Below are 19,889 nucleotides of genomic sequence, written 5' to 3' on the forward strand. Positions count from 1 at the left end.
TGAAAGTATGAAATCTTATGTTTTATTTAGAAATGATTTCTTCCTCTTCTTTTCGGCAACCATTTATAACAGGGACCTCGTCTTTTAGAGTTGGTTTTTCAATGAACACTGTTTGCTCCACGTCTTTGGGTTGTGCCCACGGCTGAAGCTCAGCTGATCCAAACGGAATGAATATGACGGTCGCCAGCGAAGCGATCCCAGCAGTTACATAGAAAACCAGTTGCCACTCGGTGCGGGTGCCCTAAAAACACACGTTCTGAATATACTAGTGAGTATGAATGTATTCCATACGGGGTAACAACATAACTGAAGACTCGCCTCATGGCTTACGTTACATAACACGATGAACACACAGAGATACTGCCCAAATTAGAGACTATCATATTTGTACAGTCATACACAGGAAAAGTTCTAAAGGAATCTCCAACGACTGTTTTCAAACCAGTATTAATTTTAGTTATAGAGTTAATTGTTGAGGTATGAAAATAGCAACGGATTAAAAACACATCTGATAAGGGTTGAATTACATTTCGAATTGTTTACAGAAATAGTAATTACACTTTGTGAAGCACCATACATTAGGATACACCAAATTGGAAGCATGAGGAAATAAACATATACGAACACGCCTTTCTGCTCTGTCGCATATGCTATCATCTTTGTAATTGCCATTTTCATAAATATGATATTTACCATATATTTGCAATTCCAGTTTGATTAACTAAAAATTAATAAGCATGTCGTTAGCTCGATAACCGATGTAACGGATATGGAAAATGAGAGTGATTTTTGTTTTACGCCGCACTCAGCAGTATTCCAGCTAGATGGCGGCGGTCTGTAAATAATCGGCTCTTGATCAGACATTTCAGTGATCCACAGCCTAACCACCCGATCCCGTTAGTCTCCTCTTACGACAAGCACAGTCGCCTTTTATGGCAAGCATGGTTTGCTGAAGGCCTGTTCTACCCCGGGTCTTCACGAGTCGATATGGAAAATGCTGCACTGTGCACGTTAATAACAGTAGGGAAAAACGATCTAATGTTTAGAAGTGGAAATTGAATTTTATTTAGATTAATTTAAATGTAATATAAATAATATAATATATTTATGCCGTCACGCCTGTTTACGTTATACAAGCCCCTTAACTGAGTTGGACGTTGTATTGATAATACAGGCTGTTGTCGACGTGATATCCTAACTATTGCGGGCATAATTCAGGAATGTTTAAAGGTTTAGATATGTTACAGGCTCTATTAAACTACATATAATTATACGTCGTGGGGGGTGGGAGTGGGTGTGGGTGTGGGTGTGGGGGCTGTGGTGGGGTGGTCGGTCCGTTGGCCTTGTGGTTAACACCTTCACTCGTCACGCCGTAGACCTTGGTTGAATACCGCACATGGTTTAAGTGTGAAGCCCATTTCTGGTGCCCCCCTACCATGATATTACAATATTGTTAAAGCTCGCTTACTATAAATCGCTTGCTGAGATGTACGTACAAACGTGTGTGTATCAGGTGCTGTATGATACTGTTGACGGTGTCGTTTTACTCTACAAAAGGGAGACCGTCATGAAATTAATCCTTTGTACACATCCATCGCATATATACTTATATACGCATGCGGTCATTTGAGAAGTAGTGTAATGGCGTCTCCTGTCCTCGCAGTACTTACGGATATCGGCTGAAAAAATAATACAAAATGTTTTGAACACTTTTCATATGTATGCTTGTTGTTTTCAAATGAAGAGATTCCCGCTCTAACATCTGCATCTATCAACTGCTGGATCCATCAGCTGCATTATCGCACTTGAGTTCGGCATAACGAGAAAGTAACGTTATTGGGTGTAAGGAAAGGGAATCGTGTGGGAAAGGGCGGGGGAAAGTTACGATTTTTTCAAGTTGGTTAAAACTCATGAATATTGGTTACATTGCAACATTTTGATAATTCTCAGACTTTGGCCGCTTCCTAGTTACCGGTCAATGAAGGAAACAGCCGATAAGTATCCCCGCATCGGCGATCTCGGCAGAAAATGTGTATATCGCGAGAACAGGAGACGGGTCTGTACTCACATTGGGCGTTAACACTGACACGACGTATGGAGCCAGCACCCCTGGTAGAGAGCCGATGGCGTTTCCAATGCCAGACAGAATACCGGCGAATTGGCCGGCGATGTCGACGTAGTTTGTACTGAACCCACACATTCCGAACCCAACAAAACCCACAGCAAAACACAGCATCGAGACAGCGAACAGATGCTGACCTTGTTCGGCCTGCGCCAGGATGACCATACATATACCAGGGAACAATGTACCTGAAATGTGTGACATGAAATGATTCATAAAAAATATTCAGGTAGTAATATGACGTTAATTTGTGTGTATGTGCAATACCATGATGTTATATTGTTATCTTTGTACACTAACACCCTTAACCCTGATCATCATTTTGTTGCTATTTTAGTACATTCTCAAATCAAGCGATGTGTAAACATCACCTCTCTGCGCTCCTCCTACCCCCAGCCCTACCCCGGTTCCCCCACCCCCCACCCACCTCTCTCTCTCTCTTTCTCTCTCTCGCTCTCTCTCTCTCTATCTCTCTCTCTCTCTCTCTCTCGTAAAAGAAATTGTTTTCAAGATCAGTCAATCGTGTCAGGTATTCATTAGGATCTGAGGCCCAATAACTAAATGTCGTAATACCACTTTGTAGATCTGCGATTTCAAGCTGTCTGTGAAAATCAATACGTTTCTGGTCGCTGTGGTCCGGACAGCACCAGGGCTGTTGCAGTTCACTGTAACTCGCCCTCCACTCGCATTCTGAGCATACCGAGGGTAATGATGATCTTCCGAGTAACACCAACAGAGCACAGCTTCCGTGATATGAGCAGATCAGCCAGGAAGCCGCACACAAACGTAGCTATACCCATGCACACAACAGGCATCATTGAGTAGGCGCCATTCTGTGGACAGGGAAACGCAACCTAAGCCAAACAAACAAACTAAAGCAGAGACATCGTGCTGTTAATATTGACGCAGGGTAATTCCAGTAGGGTTAATAGGGAGGAGAGTGACTGAGTTTAGATTTACGCCACACTCAGCAATATTCCAGCCATATGGCGGTTGTCTGTAAATAATCGAGTCTGGACCAGACAATCCAGTGATCACCAACATGAGCATCGATCTGCGCAATTGGGAACCGATGACATGGGTTAACCAAGTCAGCGAACCTCTACGACAAGCATAGTCGCCTTTTATTGCAAGCATGGGTTGCTGAAGGCCTATACAACCCCGGGACTTTCACGGGTCTGCAAAATCTAATAATGACTACACACAATATGCATGACTGTATATTAAAGGTAGACATACTTTGAGTGATTGAGTATATGTTTAGCAAAACTCCAGTAATATCACAGCGGGAGACACCAGAAATGGGCTTCACACATTGTACCCATGTGGGGAATCGATCTCGGGTCTTCGGTGTGACGAGCCAACACTTTAACCACGAGGCTACCCCGCCGCCTACGATATACTTTGACAGCAAACCGACGGGCCCAGTTTTAATTAGACAGCGAAACAAGTTGTTTCATCACACAGTCAGCTATATATATTACAGCTATGGCAAGTCAGACTGAATTTCCAAACTTTTGACACAAATACAAAGGTGCACTTGACACACCAACATCATTTCGAAGTGATAAATCAACAACAGCATGCATGGACCTGTGCCAGCAACAACATTATCGACCACGTTATGCTGTCTCTGCAACTGCAGCAGGTTCAATCAAGCCAGCCAATAACTAAGGCAACAAATCCAATTGAGAGCATTTTACCGAACTGAAGTTGAGTCTATGGACATCGTTGAAGTACGTTGGTATCTGTGTGAGCAGCATATATATACCATAGTTGGTGAGGAAGTTGTCGGCCATGAGTGCATAAACGGGACGGGACGTGAACATACTTTTCCATGGAACAGGACGCACCTGAAGGAATGCATGATGTCTTTTTAGGAGTGAGTGAGTGAGTTTAGTTTCACGCCGCATCTTTTTAGGCCTGAAGAAGATGTAAATACACTTATAGCACAAACACTGTTGTGCCATGGTTGAGGAACCAAACGGCGTTGTAGGGAATACCTCGAGCAATCAGACGTTTAACAGCAAAAGGATGAATAAATACGGACTACCATTGCTTTTACTTCGGGACAAACTTACGTTCGACACATGAAGTTCTTCACAATGGAGCCTACCTGTATTGCGAGGATTGCTTTCGGTATTTTTACGATTAGGAAATTCATACTAATAGACAAATCTGCATCATTCCGTAAAATACTAAGTATTTCCTCTCTTTGAACATATGTTTGTCAAGGGCATGAGAAAATGCGCTTCAAGACATTATGAACGGCGTTCCAACCGAAGACGGCTTAACCCGTTTCATTTTCATTCTGGAGATTAGAACCAGGTCTTTTATCTAAACATCTTCCGCCTTAACTGTGTTTTTGCGCTGCCCGTTTATGAGTAATCGGGACCTAGTGGATAGTACACACATGCATATTTAAGAAATACATTTCAGCTTCGAATTACATGCAGCAAGATTAGGGCTTGCTAACTTTCATGACGCACTCTGCTCATCTGCACCCTATGGCGGAGGCTGGCTTCGATGTAAGCTTTTTCTTCTGCGGATATCGATGGCACTTGGGAAGGCTGATTACGGGCAAGTAGAATCCACAAAAGCGTCCACAGAGCCGCGATGCCACCTAAGTAAAGAAAATATATATATCCGTGACTGAATTGCCGACTAAGGTACATCGTAAATATTTTACCTCACACATAAATGTCGCTTTTTGATTGGGTGAGCGTTCTTCTATTACCCCACTTACAAGCAACTAACATTTCAATGTACTTCCCGGCGAATGCCCAACTCATTTGATACTTAATCTCGAATAACATTAAATAACGCATGATGAACGAAAATTATCGATGTTTTGCGAATGCGAATAGATGGAAGGGAGATAACTATAAATCTGTTATTATTCTCGTTTGCAAAATCTTGCAATGGCTACAAAAAGTTTTCTACCCGCGCTTCAAACATTTCAAAATTAACATTGACATGTTCGGTAAGATAAAAAACTTTGTTCACTAGTCCCTGGGTTTCATGGGTTGATGCACCCTCGATGTTTGTTCATGCTCCCTGAGGTGGAGGGCACACCAACCCATGTACCCTACATAACCAGTGATCAACTTATAATGTACACCCATTTGGCTAGCAGTGTGGGTCCCGAACAGTAATGCAAGGAACAAGAACAAACCAAGTGTTACGCGTGTAAAATTCTCTAACGTGAAATGCTGACATATGACATGATATCAATGTGGGATAGCAATGGAAAACCGCGGTTAGACTGGTGCTCACTCTCTTTTTCTTGTACACACAGAGCACACACTCAAGCCAAGCCAGGCCAGGCCACGCCACGCCATCTTCAACGCATATTAGGCTACATAAAGACATTAAATGTTTTTCAGGCATATTTTTTTTCAAAAGTGACGAGGGTGGTAGGACTTTTTAAAACAAATGTTTGATAGAAAAAAGCGACGAAGGAAGAACACATTTTTTCCTCTCAGAAATATAGTTTTGGAAAGTTTAGCACGAGTTCATGAGTTGTAGAATTCAGTCACACTCAATCTTACAGACACCCATTCTCATAAACGTATGGACAAACGGATGATCGGTACGCGGCCAGGTCAAAATTATTTTTGTTTAAATGGCAATAAAAAATTGTTATGCGCACAGTTAAATGTGATGCACCGATGCCCGAGAAACAATTTACTTTTGTATTTAGCCTTTCCCTACTCGCTGTCATCACTTTAGGCAAGGGCATCCAACTCCACGTTAGGCCAACTCTCCGTCGTGCACTGTTTGGGCATAACAAACATGTCTACTAAATGCGTTCTCATTATACATTTCAAACACAATAACAACAATACAACTTCTATTCCATAAATAAATTTAAGATGTCAATGTTACGGTCACGATGACATATTTTCAGATACTCCTCTAATTTGTCTCTTGTCAAAGTGACAAATTTCTGAACACTACAAGAAAGAGTCAGTGATAATTATATCCAAGCGTTTCACCTGTTGTGTAAAAGATGAAAGGCCAACCGAGACTGACGTCATCCCCACACAGAAGTCCACCAATAGGGTAAACAATAGCATTGCCAACGGTGCTCCCTGTAACACAGACACTAATGCGTGTAAAATAAACAACCTACACGTGATATTTCCGCAATTAGTTGAGTACTGAAGAGTTAGTGAGTTTAGTTTTACTCCGTAGTCAGCCATATGGCAGTGGTCTGTACATAATGTAGCCTACACCAGACAGTCCTGTGATCAACAACATGAGTATCGATCTACGTTGCTGGTATACGATGACACGTGTATCAAATTGGCTACAACAGGGAATTATGACGAAGCTTTGCAGTAGGGTCGATTTTGTTTCGGGTGAAAAAAGTATTAATTTGAAATCTTTATGTAACTGATTTCCGGTTATTGGATTAGTGTATTTGCTGACCACCTCTCATTCATGTTTTCAAAAACTTTAAAAAGTGTACATTTTACCTGTTCACCTACCTGGAACTAATTTTCCTGTACCTATTCTATAGCGTCTCCCCAGCACACGATCGTGTGGACTGGCAATGTCGGTAATAGATTAACGTTTCAGTTTCATGAAAGCCCTTATTGTACATTCGCATCACATAAAATAGATACACTTAAAATGCATGAATATTTGAATACAAGCTTATGAGGGCGTTCCGTCTGTTTACACTGATGAGTTTTATAACTCGGTCAGACTGGCCCAGTTCACTATCAGCCACGGTGATTTCACATGCATTATGAAAAGTCCAAGCCTACTTTACTCATTCAACTAGCATATTGCATTTGAACAGCAAAGTTTCTTATCACGTGCTCAATATTGCAGTTTTATGACGGCGTCTTTTAATTTAACCGGGCAATCCAATCATCCAACAGCATGGACATCAATCTACGCAAATGGAGTTAGATATCGATGACATATGTCAGCCAAATGAGTTAGCCTGATCATCTGATCCCATTCGTCGCCCATGGGTTACTGAAGATCAGTTCTAGCCCGGATCTTCACGGATATTCTGACTTTGCGTAAAGTCTGATGTTACATCAATATCATGACTGAGTCATGAGTTGTGTAGATAGATATTGGGTATACAGAAATTGAATACAACTGCGTTGTTCCATAATGTGGAAGAATATAGCGGCTATTGTATCAATTTATTTCATAGTAACCGTACCGCAAATTGTCTAAAATGAGCGCCAGTCAAATAAACATTCCCAAACTAAACGAATTTATCAACAAAAAATCATCTTGCACAATTCATAGCATTTATACTCCTAATAACGTGAAGTTAATTTCCTAATCAAACGAAATGAATGCTCTGCTGAAATTTATTGCACCGAGTACATTAATAGGAATTACCTATTTTAAACAAATCGTTTACTCATTACAAAATGCCATGTAATTGCAGGTTCCACCACCCCGATACGCATGGACACCTCTCGTTCATCCCTGACCTATTAGGACGTGAATTAACCCGTGAAGGTCCCGGGGTACAATAGGCCTTCAGCAACCCATGCTTCCCGTAAAAGATGACTGTGCTTGCCGTAAGAGTCGACTAGCGGGATCGGGTTGTCAGGCTCGCTGACTTGGTTAACACATGTCATCGGTTCCCAATTGCGCAGATCGATGCTCATGTTGGTGATCACTGGATTGTCTGGTTCAGACTCGATGATCTACATAACCGCCGCCATATAGCTGGAATATTGCTGAGTGCGGCGTAAAACTAAACTCACTCACTCACTATGACGTGAATTAAAAGTTTATACGTGACATGATAAATATAGTATGTTTTAGCCAAATCATGATTAAAACTACTTCATAACTTCATAACTAAATGTATATGATTTATAAAACCCTGTCAACGAAGGATAGTGAAATTACTAATTTGTCACAGATTTGTTAAAACTAGATCAAATGAAAAGAAAATCATAAACGAAATAACAATACGAGGTTAAAAGAGATTGCTGGCAACGGAAGTTGTTCACTGTACGATTGACATTGGGTATTTAGAATACTGCAGATTCATGCACGGTTCCCTGGATGGTTTTATACCATGACTTCAGTTGCTTGCGACTCTAGTAATATTAGCCATTTAAGAAATACCAATATTCTACGATTAAGAACGATGGTAGATTTAAATATTCTGAAGTGGGCTGACATACCGTACTATAAAGGTAAATGTTCAGATGATATGGCTACTTATTTGATCACCTGACAAGCAGACTGAGAAAATGCTGCTGTATTCATTTGGTGGTGCCCACTTGGACCAAAAAGTTGCCATGCTTGGATAAATCACTGCCTGAAAATAAATTCCAAACATGAACTTCCTCCATTATGAAACGAAGGAAAATAAATCTGTAATCATCAAATCAAACCTAATTAATTAGATCCAAGTCATGTATATGTTGGCTCTTGTCGCCTTCCACGAATACATGAAACATCAAACAAATGGGACCACATTTGTCACCACAATTTACAGTTCTTGTAGACTCTGAAATAATCCTTCTGCCTTGCTTCTTGTGTCACACAACGTCACTGTTATTTTTACAGAAATCAATGGATTGATTTAACTCTATGCGAAAAAAAAAATGACTGTTACAATAATTCACCTCTATGACTAGAGCACGCATGAGTGAATGAGTGAGTGAGTGAGTGATTGAGGCTCGGCACCGCTTTTAGCAATATTCCAGCAACAGTTCGGCGTGGGAAACTGGGAATGGGCTCCACACATGTGGAGAATCGTACCCGTGTTGTAGGCGCAGCTACTCACCAGGCTTACACCAAACAGAAGCCGCGTGGTCAGAAGCAGGTAGGGGTTTATCCTTGCAGCCACAGGGCTAAGGAGTGTCAGGACAGCAGAGGTGCCTACTCCGAGTCCGATCACCATTCGGGCCCCGAACCTCTGGCTCATCCAGCCAGCGAACAGCTGACCGATAGTATAGCCCCAGAACATAGCTCCGAGAAGAAGACCTTGGACTTGTTTGGACCACTTGAACTCACCTTTCTGGGGAAAATATGAAACACGTTAGTTCACCAGGTTCAATTTACCGTATAACTGAAGAATGTAATTCATTCAAATGATGCAGATAGCATTCCACTGACTCGCTACAGTCTGGAAGATACATATTTCATTAACAAGCAAACTCATGTTGTTTAATAGAGAAAAGGCTCACGCGAGACAGGACAGGGATGCATTGTTGATTATTTTCAAAATGCATATTAACCAGGGCGTGTTATTACATTGATATCAAAATACAGGTCCCATAATGAGATCGAAATTATCCTACGGCTATATCAATGTACTAATAATTCGCACTACTGATCATAATCAGAGATAGAGAGAGAGAGAGAGAGAGGGGGGGGGGGTGGTCGGCCAAGTCAAGTACTTCACTCGTCAGATATGTACGTATTTAACTTTGTAAAAAGAGCTCGACAGAAGGATATATACTGTATATGTTTGTATATAACTTTGTATACAAACAAATAGGACAGATAGTAGTCAAGCCGGTAGACATGTGCGTTTGTGACCGGCATAGACAGGTTGGTTGATGAAATTTCATTCTCACCTGTCCGCACTCTCGCAAGGTCGTTGTGTTGTGGTCACCGCCGCATTCTTGTGGCAGGTTGACACTTCTGTTGATTTCGGTACTCACATTGGTGCCATTAATTTCAGCATTACCATATATGTATTGGAGATCCACCATGCACACTATAGATATACTCAGGTTGTACATCACCAGACCCTGAACAGCAAATCCCAGACTGTACAAGAAAGCCAGCTGGTATCGTTTCGTGGACCATACTGGAACTAACAGGACATGGGTGTCCAATGATTGAATTATAGGCATGAAATTATAACACTGTTAAATTAGAGTGTGAGAGCACACTCTTGGTACGAAAAGCGGTCATAATTGCATTTCTATATTACATTTACCAGGAACGATATAAAGGCGTTGACATCGACACATGCTAAGCACATAAAGAAACTATGAATATAAACATATAGAAAATGTGAAAATGAAAGTGACATATTGCATTTCCAGCATTTGGAAATGCTACCCAGATGTGGGATGCAGTTTGGCTAGATTATGTGCATGTGTACATTTACAGATAGACAAGAAGCCATCATGTAGCGTTGTCTACCTTATTACGATAAGCGGGAATTTATACTTAGTCAAAGACACACACAAATCATGACATGCATCTACAAAAAGACATATACAGGATCACATCTATTGCATGAAGTTGACAAAACCTAAGAGTTAAGATGTCAATTTTGGAACCTAGGTAATAGAGCGGGACATCACAGACACATCTAAAGTGTACCCACTGGACACAGAGGGTGGTTGTGTTGCTGACGTCCATTGAACCTTAATCAACAGGGGATGTGCACAAGTTCTTTAAGCACAAGGGAGTCTTAATAGTTTACTTATCATTATACTTATGAACAATTTTGAATAGGAATCTCCTGACTGAGAAGACTCTTGAGGAATACCATTATGGCTGGCGTTTTGAAGGTCTTTGGAGCATATCTTCATTGTAATAGTCAACGTTGGCAAACAAGCTTTTAGACGCAAACAACTTTGAATTGGGGAAGGTTATATACCTAGATGGTATATTTAGAAGTACTCTTGTACAACTCATGAACAGCTTGGTTAGGCAGTACAGTGTATCCTAAATGCTGAATGCATGCTTCAGTATGGAAACAGAATATAACTGAAAGCGAATTTCGTTGGCTTTTTGTTTTTGTTTTTGTTGAAAGAAATGATTCTACGTCCTGAAAACAACCCAGAAATATGGCAACGGTATGTAAATAATCAAGATGTATCACGTTCAAATGACTTTCCAAGCCAGATACGAAAGATATAGCTTCGTTTGTGGTTTTAGCTTCTTGGTGATATTTTTTTGCATTGAAAAAACTGACAGCAGTACTCATACTGCTCGCTTCCCTCTTCAATGCGATTTGCCCTCGAGGACCAAAAGCTTTATTACTGCTCTGTATTCAGAGCTGTCACGTTTGTCACAGCTGATTAGCTGTCACGTGACTGGAAACTACCGGCATGTGTATGTCAATACTACACTTATGTGAATGATAGAAACCAGTATCTTCTTCAGTGTCAAACACATATCAGAAGTATTTCAGTGAGTGAATAAATATATAACGTCACATCGGAAATACTTCAGCCATATCGTGACGAGAACAAATCTGATTATAAACAATGTGTATGCATTATAAAAACCTTTCGTCAAAGTACGGTAAAATAAGTAAAGTATCATAATTCGAATTTATAACTAATATATGGAATTAAAACTAAGAGCACAGTTTGAACAAGACATCATATAAAAATAGGCTATAGATCGCCAGCAACATAAGGTAGATCACCATACAAGGGACTATGGGAACTTTACAGGACTTTTGCTACCTGCATGGACTCCAGCTGAATTTACACCATGCCCCCTTGAGGTACTGGCGATCGCAGGAGAATTTAACCGAAATTTTAAAATAACTAAAAATAAATAAATAAATAAATAAATAAATAAATAAATAAATAAATAAATAAATAAATAAATAAATAAATAAATAAATAAATAAAGATGGTAAGTTTCAATTTGACTTTGAAAGTTTTGGAACTTACGTCTCCTCTCACGTAAAAGTATTTTAGGCTCAAAACAGTTTGATAGTCCCTCGTGCGTCCGAATCAATGTTTCTCAAACAAAAATATAAAGTCGATGAATGAGGAATGAAGTAATTTTCCTTATAACTATTCAGATTTGAATTACAGCCTCAGCCTTATTGGTACTTATTTTACCTTTGTGTTTGTGACGGGTTTCCGTGATATGGTGATGCAATGTACATTTCGCTAGATAGTAGATAGGCACAATGGGAACTCGTTAATCCATTCAAGCGCGTCAGTAATTTGATGATGAGGATTGGGCTACTCTAAGAGAGATAAAATGGACAGCATTACAAACCATACATACTGCCAAACAGAATCAATGTTACAATAACATACCGAAAATGCTGTGGATGTCTAATGCCATGCATGCCAAGAACGTGACTAGAAAGTTCCAGAGGTCTTGATGCAGTCACGATGAATAATTTTGACGAGCTCAGATTAATAAGACTATAAATATTACAAAACGACAAACCATCATTGTGACAAAGGAAAGAGAATTTAAATATGGCCATTGTTGGAGCATGAAAACACAATCAATATACTTATAGGTTACACAATGAAGACAATAATTTCCCTTCAAGATTCAAAGGAAATGTGACAATACAATATTTGAAAGCAGACATCACAATAAACAAAGTATTTCAAGATTTTGTCGACAACAGAGAACTTGTATTTTGACCCTTACTACACCCGGTTTCATCTAGGGCTTTCACTTTACAGAAAGGGATAAACCCATGAAGGCATGGGTTAGAATATAGGTTGCAGAAAACAGAAACTATGTTACCAATACACGTAATAAAACACGTGGTTGATGTGCAATTAGACAAGATCCTCATCCCTTTCCAGGTTCTGCGTCAACACCTACGACTTGGATAACCAGAAACCGGAATATAGGATACCAGGATAACTATCTTTGTGAGAGTTACCAGACATGTAATCTAAATGATATTTTCGTGATAATCATTCTCTTTTTAGAAAGCTTAAAAGTATTGACATGAAGCCGAGCAAATGCTTTTCATACACTCAGGAAAAAGGGTTATTATAAATACCTGATGTTTGTGGAGAAAGCCAGTGCCATATGCATTTCTCAAAATATTCTCTTCGTCACCGTCCATTGAACCGAATTGAATGGTATATTTTTACCCACATATAGAAGTTCCTGAGATCAAATACGCAATATAGATGTATCTGACACAGTGCAACACGGGAAAGTGGAAAACCAGGACAGCACAGGACAAAGACGTTTCATGATTGACTACATGCTATGGCGGGAATCTTTTCAAGACACTAGCCTTAGTAAATGAACAGCGCCACTGCGCTGCTTCCAGTCGATACGAGAAATGTGTGTGTTTCCCCTAAGATGTACGCTATTGGGGTATGAATGAGAGGCGCATGATACTGCAGTACTCACTATTTGGTTTTCGAATCTCTTCTTCGTGGATCTCATTTCCCCGTGTGACGTTCATGTGCTTCGTCAGGTGCCCCAGCCTGGCTGATCTTCAACGCCGTTGTGGCCGAGCTGAACATCGATCCAGGTAGCACTTGCCAGGCGGATGTTTTAATAGTCGGAACACGAATCAGCGTGGAAGCTCGCGTGTAATGAACTCGCCTGCATTTCGCTATCACAGCCTGGTTGTTGTAGCATAACGAGGGGTCACTGTGACCTGGAGTGGTGCCAGAAATGGGGACATCCTGGCTTGGACTGGGTAGTTCATTCAGCGCTACCTAAATATATATCCCGGAGTGCAATAAATGAATGTATGCACTCCATGTCTATAGTAACTCTATATTCTTTTAAAATCCTCCAGGCTATCAACAGCCATTCCATGTACACTGGGGTGCAGTTAACACAATTTTTGTGTGGATTTTGTCGAACAAAGGAAGCGGAACACAGCAATCCTCCGTTCCGCACGAGATGTCACCTACTTGGAAATATCTCCACACTCGTAGGCATAAGTAATTTTGACAAAAACGACAGCACCAAATGCTTAGTTGAGGTCAGTTTTATTTACTTGATGGATGTTCTTTTCAAACACATAAACATCCAACCACAACTGCAGCCACAGGCCTTTATGCCTTTGAATTGATATATTACTAGCTCGTTTAGACATCAGTCCGAACGAATTACTTCTCCCCGCGCAGTTGGAAAAGCAAGCATGTTGGCAAGAAAACGTTAGAATACGTTAATGTAACAGAGCGTACATTAACGTAACATGAATGTAATACGTCATCATACTTGCATCTGCATCCGCACATTCATTTCGGATGTGATATATTGAAATACACTGAACTTTACTGTTCATACAACTAAATGGGCACGACAAATGGACGTCATATTTTCGACCACAGACGTTTACCAGACTGGATCTTGCACACTGCTGACAACAGAAATGTTTCGTGTGATTCTCTCACTACGCTGAGCTACAGAGCATATCGCCATGCAAACCATACAAAACTAGTGCAATAGGTTTTGGATGGCTGAAGATGTGCACTTTATATATGTTTCCTCCAGCCCGGAAGCAGTCAACTGTGTCTCTGGAGCACCCACCGATCAAAGAAATTTAGTTGTTATCGTATTTTAGGAACATTTCTTAGAATGACACTCAAGGTTTTGTATGTGGATATTGTGTTGTTTTTTTTGTTGTTGTTTTTTTGTCAGTTACATTATCGTTCAGTGTACAAAGACTGATGCCCTGTGTCAGTTTCCACTTCATACATGCATAGGTTGAAATTGTTTCACCTAAGGAAACGTTGGGGTTTTGAAATGTTTTGGACTACTTAAACGACGTGTATCCTTGGTGGTTTGTGATCTTGTACATACAGAGTTGGTCAGGAAAAGCTAAGCAACGTTGCTCGCGGGGAGTCCTGGATGGGTGTTTGACATCTTGACTCCTGAGAGTTTCTAGGACGTCGGTTCTGAATCGTAACGAAGCACCTACAGGGCCCCATCTATTCAAGAGAGTTCCAAAATGCTGCATCTATGTTAACCCAGTTAAAAACGGGTACCCGCCAGTATCCGGTGTTACAAGTCATGTGAGCGTTAACCTTGTAACCTCTCAACCTCATGTAGGTTATCCGGGTCGATAGTGTCCATCAGGTTGTATGCGCTTATGTTCCTGAGTCGTGGAGTTCAGCGGTATATAAATGGCCAATTACCATTAATATGTCTTTAAACATTACTTTGTAAAACTTTGTGCCATTATACACTGACAGCACCACATGGTACACGGTTTGAGGGAATGGTAATGCACAACGGATTATTTTTGTCCTATTGATGTCTGATACATAGATGTTCCCTTTACTATTGTCAGACAATGTTCAAAATGCTGTATGCTGGCTAGTAACGTGATTTCACGGGAACTGGCTCAATAAAAGTTTTAAACATTCCTATTTTACTCTTTGTCAGTTAAAATTGCTTAAAAAGAGGTTAAAAATTAAATTCGAGTAATGATTAAATTGATCGTAGAGTATATTTTGTAGTCACATGACTCGCAACCTAAAGGTGTCTTAACAAAAGTCACTTTGGACATTGTTGTATTCTAAACATGTTATACCTTTGCTTCAACTAAAATATGTGCGCTTGAAACTTTATGTAGCCTTAAAATATTCCTTTGTAAAGGTAACAAAATGTACAACGATTACGTGTGAAAACATGCTGAGACAAAATTGATTTATTTGATTTATTTTCATGTCTTAAACTGTACGTTGAACATGACTGGCGTCCAGTAGAAAACGTATTTGTTGGATAAAACATACGTATTCTTTTGTATGCAAATCGCAATGTTTGCTACACGAAGCACCGATAGCACGGGTATCGTGACTTACCTGTGCAGGTGGACGTTACAACTGCTTTGCATATGAAATTGCAGTGTGTGGTCAAATATCAACTTGCAACAGCAATTTAAAGTACAGGGTGTTGCATGAAAGTGTGAAGGTACAGTGAAGCCGATATGGATTTATGTATTGAAACCTGGAGGAGAGCTATAGGATGTTTTATTCCGACCAGGGTGAGACGTGTGTTTTCTGCCCCTTTTAAAAGGCTACCCCAGGGTACGCGTTTGTCACTCAGACTCGCCGGCACCGGCTAGGGAGGCTGACTGATGGTTCTAAACCCAATTGTATGAGAATAATGGAATTGTAAATGTCTCAAAAGGAGGTCGCTCCCTGCTCACTTCGAACTGAGTAAGTCATGGTAAATGAGAAAGTGTCCCCATTCAAATGATGCAAGAACCTGGTCTCTGATGTACGCAATGGATCTTGAATAGAGTTACTGAAACCAGCTCTCAGTGACCAAGGGAATTCTCATTAAGACGTGACTCACTCATTAGTGTTAGACAGCTTACCTTAAGTGTTAACATTATAAGGAAAATATATCTCGATGCTGGAAATATGTTTTTCGTAGAAACAACAGCAAACCGCCCTAATATGAGAAACACGGTTAAGGGTAAGTAATCTACCTTGTAACATAATGATACACCGAGAAAGTGTTGAATAATGCAACAAAGTTTATAATAATTCTCTGATATTTAAACAGGAAAACGAGTGTATCTTTATGATTTCATGTATATCAATTATATATCGCTACCCCAGGGTACGCGTTTGTCACTCAGACTCGCCGCGTTGTTGTCCACTCTTATCTGTCTCGGGTGACGTTGAGTCCAACCCCGGACCTCGCCAGTTCCAGAGCAGGACAAACAACTCTGTGGACAGGAAGCAGACAAGATTATCTACTACCAGAGTAACCGGAACTGTGTCATCCTCGTCATTGGCTGATGGGTCTGACCTCGCTGTAGCGCAAAAGTCAATACAGGTTGATCTTATCTCTCTTAACGAAAAGTTTGATCGCTTTGCACGTGATTTCAACGAACAGATACATTCGATTTAATCTGAAAACGAGTCACTCCGGGATAAAGTGTCGTTCCTAGAGCGGAAGACAGACAAGCTAGAGACCCATTCCACGGGAGGAACATGAAGTTAGAAACGGATTCGGGATTCGGGATTCGGGATTCGAATCCCGAATCTGAATATTTTTTCAGATTCGGGATTCGAATCCCGAATCTGAATTTTTTGTTCGGATTTGAGCTTTAAATCCTGAAGATATAAAGTGTACAACATTCCAAGGTCACAAATAAAAGTTTTTGTCTTATCACGTGCACGCAGTGGTGTCGGTGCCTCTGTCTAGCTCAATACTTGTAATAGGTACCATTTACACGCCGAATATATGAATTGTGTTCTTGTGCCACATTCGTTATTAACGCTCTTAAGGAGGCGCGTCGTGTTGTGTTATCGTGTGGTCAAAACACGCTCTTACAGAAAAAAACAAACAAAAACCAGTTTAAAACAACACAAAAATAAGAAGAAAAAAATGCAGTTGTACCACTGAAACACACAACTTTGTGAAAATGACCATTTTTCTTATTTTTGTCCAAGTGTATTATTATGTACTTAAAGTGACACCCGTAACATTGATATCTTTAAGATTAAGAGGTGTTCGGGTCAGACACACGTACTTCAGTTACCATGCATTTTGAATGTGAAGCAAACATTGACTGTGGAGCGCTTAGAGTGTATCACACGTTGAGTGTAAGCGTGAGTCAGCACCTGTACCGGTGGCTAAAGAACTTACAAATAAATGTGCAATTAATGAATATTTATGATATGTACATCTAATGACCTCAGTGCATCTATGTTGACGCCTAGACTTTACATCATTCTCATTATATCGACGTTCTTCTATTTTGTCTGATGATTAGCAAACTATAACATGACATGTTTCCTGCTTGTAAATTTGTACACACACACACACACACTCTCTCTCTCTCTTTCTATTACTCTTTTGTGTATAGTATGGAACTAGTCACGTGTTTTGTCATATACTGTTATTCTATGACTGACGTTGTTATTACAGTTATATGGATATCTGACATGCATTGATGGCATTTACATACATCGTTTAACAACATGTTGCAGAGTCAAACCAAGAAGGTATGTATTACATGTCTCATAAAACGTCATGACTGACATAACACGATGACAATTAAAGCTACTTCATAAGTTACGTGATATATATAAGTTTGTTTTGAGTATTTTAGAGAAGTTCATAATTCATGCTAGTAGTATAGTTTGTATATGCTGATGTATGTATATATGTATGTATATGTGTGTGTGTCTGTCTGTCTGTCTGTCTGTCTGTGTCTGTCTGTCTGTCTGTGTGTATGTATGCATGTATGTATGTATGTATCATGTATGTATCATGTATCATGTAATACTATGTATGTATCATGTATGTATCTCATGTATGATGTGTCATGTATGTATATATCATGTAGCATGTATGTAGCATGTAGCATGTATGTAGCATGTAGCATGTATGTAGCATGTAGCATGTATGTATCATGTATCATGTATGTATCATGTATCATGTATGTAGCATGTAGCATGTATGTAGCATGTAGCATGTATGTAGCATGTATGTAGCATGTATCATGTATGTATCATGTATCATGTATGTAGCATGTTTCATGTATGTAGCATGTATCATGTAGTAGCATGCATCATGTATGTAGCATGTAGCATGTATGTAGCATGTATGTAGCATGTATCATGTATGTATCATGTATCATGTATGTAGCATGTATGTAGCATGTAGCATGTGTGTAGCATGTAGCATGTATCTAGCATGTAGCATGTATGTAGCATGTATCTAGCATGTAGCATGTATGTAGCATGTATCATGTATGTAGCATGTAGCATGTATGTAGCATGTAGCATGTAGCATGTATGTAGCATGTATGTAGCATGTAGCATGTATGTAGCATGTATCATGTATGTAGCATGTAGCATGTATGTAGCATGTATGTAGCATGTAGCATGTATGTAGCATGTAGCATGTATGTAGCATGTAGCATGTATGTAACATGTAGCATGTATGTAGCATGTATGTAGCATGTATGTAGCATGTAGCATGTATGTAGCATGTAGCATGTATGTAGCATGTAGCATGTAGCATGTATGTAGCATGTATGTAGCATGTATGTAGCATGTAGCATGTATGTAGCATGTATGTAGCATGTATGTAGCATGTATGTAGCATGTAGCATGTATGTAGCATGTAGCATGTATGTAGCATGTAGCATGTATGTAGCATGTAGCATGTATGTAGCATGTAGCATGTATGTAACATGTAGCATGTATGTAGCATGTATGTAGCATGTATGTAGCATGTAGCATGTATGTAGCATGTAGCATGTAGCATGTATGTAGCATGTATCATGTATGTAGCATGTAGCATGTATGTAGCATGTATGTAGCATGTAGCATGTATGTAGCATGTATGTAGCATGTATGTAGCATGTAGCATGTATGTAGCATGTATGTAGCATGTATGTAGCATGTATGTAGCATGTATGTATATTTCTTGTAAGAAAATATCCAGCACTATGCTAACATCAATATCTCCCTCCTAATTACACATGCCTAAACATGCCACTAAAGTAAAATACTTCAACGACAAAACGAATGCTTACCTAAAAATTGACCATTTGGCAAATACTACCTGTCGCTTCAGGGAAGAATTGTCCATGGAAGAGTTGGAAAACGGCACCGTTTGTATTTAGCCACGCACACTTTCACTTGCAACATGTAATTTTATGAACACACGAAGGCGATACAAAGAAGTGAAATAAATACATAGTCCTCGCATATACTGACTTTACATCTATCACTGTATCGTTGACTAAAGCTTGGTCAGTATCGCGACATACCATCACACAAAACCATCAATGGCTTTCTACCACACGTATTCAATCTATGATATTTTCTTTCTTCTTCCAGACACCTTGAGCAATGGGACTGACATCTGATAGAACATTTAGGAAATATAGTGAAGATGGAGTTAACAAAATAAAGCAAACACATTTCAAAAAGTATGTCAGTGTTTTGATAGTCATCACAAATCATTGTTAACTGTCTATAAATGTGTAATTTTACTATGAATTTAGAGTTATTTCATTAACGTTTCTAGTTTCATTTCATCACAGTTTTCACATGCAACATTAAGAAATCATATATGTTCT

The 19,889-nt window shown here is 39.7% G+C and overlaps 1 protein-coding gene across 2 annotated transcripts; it reads right to left on the bottom strand.

Moving 5' to 3' along the window:
- Nucleotides 1-13,454, bottom strand: LOC137299117 (uncharacterized transporter slc-17.2-like). 2 transcript variants are annotated; one of them, XM_067831620.1, is made up of 10 exons: nucleotides 13,226-13,454; nucleotides 9,703-9,944; nucleotides 8,907-9,140; nucleotides 8,348-8,435; nucleotides 6,121-6,216; nucleotides 4,612-4,745; nucleotides 3,826-3,975; nucleotides 2,823-2,955; nucleotides 2,069-2,310; nucleotides 1-241 (listed from the first exon to the last, which is right to left on the bottom strand). In XM_067831620.1, exons 1-10 carry the CDS (start codon nucleotides 13,278-13,280, stop codon nucleotides 23-25), a joined length of 1,593 nt encoding a protein of 530 aa, XP_067687721.1. In that variant the 5' UTR covers nucleotides 13,281-13,454; the 3' UTR covers nucleotides 1-22. The 2 variants fall into 2 exon arrangements, with proteins under 2 accessions (XP_067687721.1, XP_067687722.1); XM_067831621.1 differs by lacking the exon at nucleotides 1-241 and adding an exon at nucleotides 1,433-1,548 and having other exon boundaries at nucleotides 13,226-13,353.
- Nucleotides 13,455-19,889: the final 6,435 nt, after the last annotated feature.

The sequence above is a fragment of the Haliotis asinina genome, chromosome 10, assembly GCF_037392515.1.
Source record: "Haliotis asinina isolate JCU_RB_2024 chromosome 10, JCU_Hal_asi_v2, whole genome shotgun sequence".
Taxonomy (NCBI): Eukaryota; Metazoa; Mollusca; class Gastropoda; order Lepetellida; family Haliotidae; genus Haliotis; species Haliotis asinina.

Excerpts from the sequence above, each read along its gene's own strand:
- LOC137299117 (XM_067831620.1), bottom strand. The coding sequence starts at position 13,280 with ATGAACGTCACACGGGGAAATGAGATCCACGAAGAAGAGATTCGAAAA. Across the intron at positions 8,436-8,906 it reads TTCTGTTTGGTGTAAGCCTG|GCAGTGATTTATCCAAGCAT; the intron begins GTGAGTAGCTGC and ends ATTTATTTTCAG. Across the intron at positions 242-2,068 it reads TGTCAGTGTTAACGCCCAAT|GGCACCCGCACCGAGTGGCA; the intron begins GTGAGTACAGAC and ends GTGTGTTTTTAG.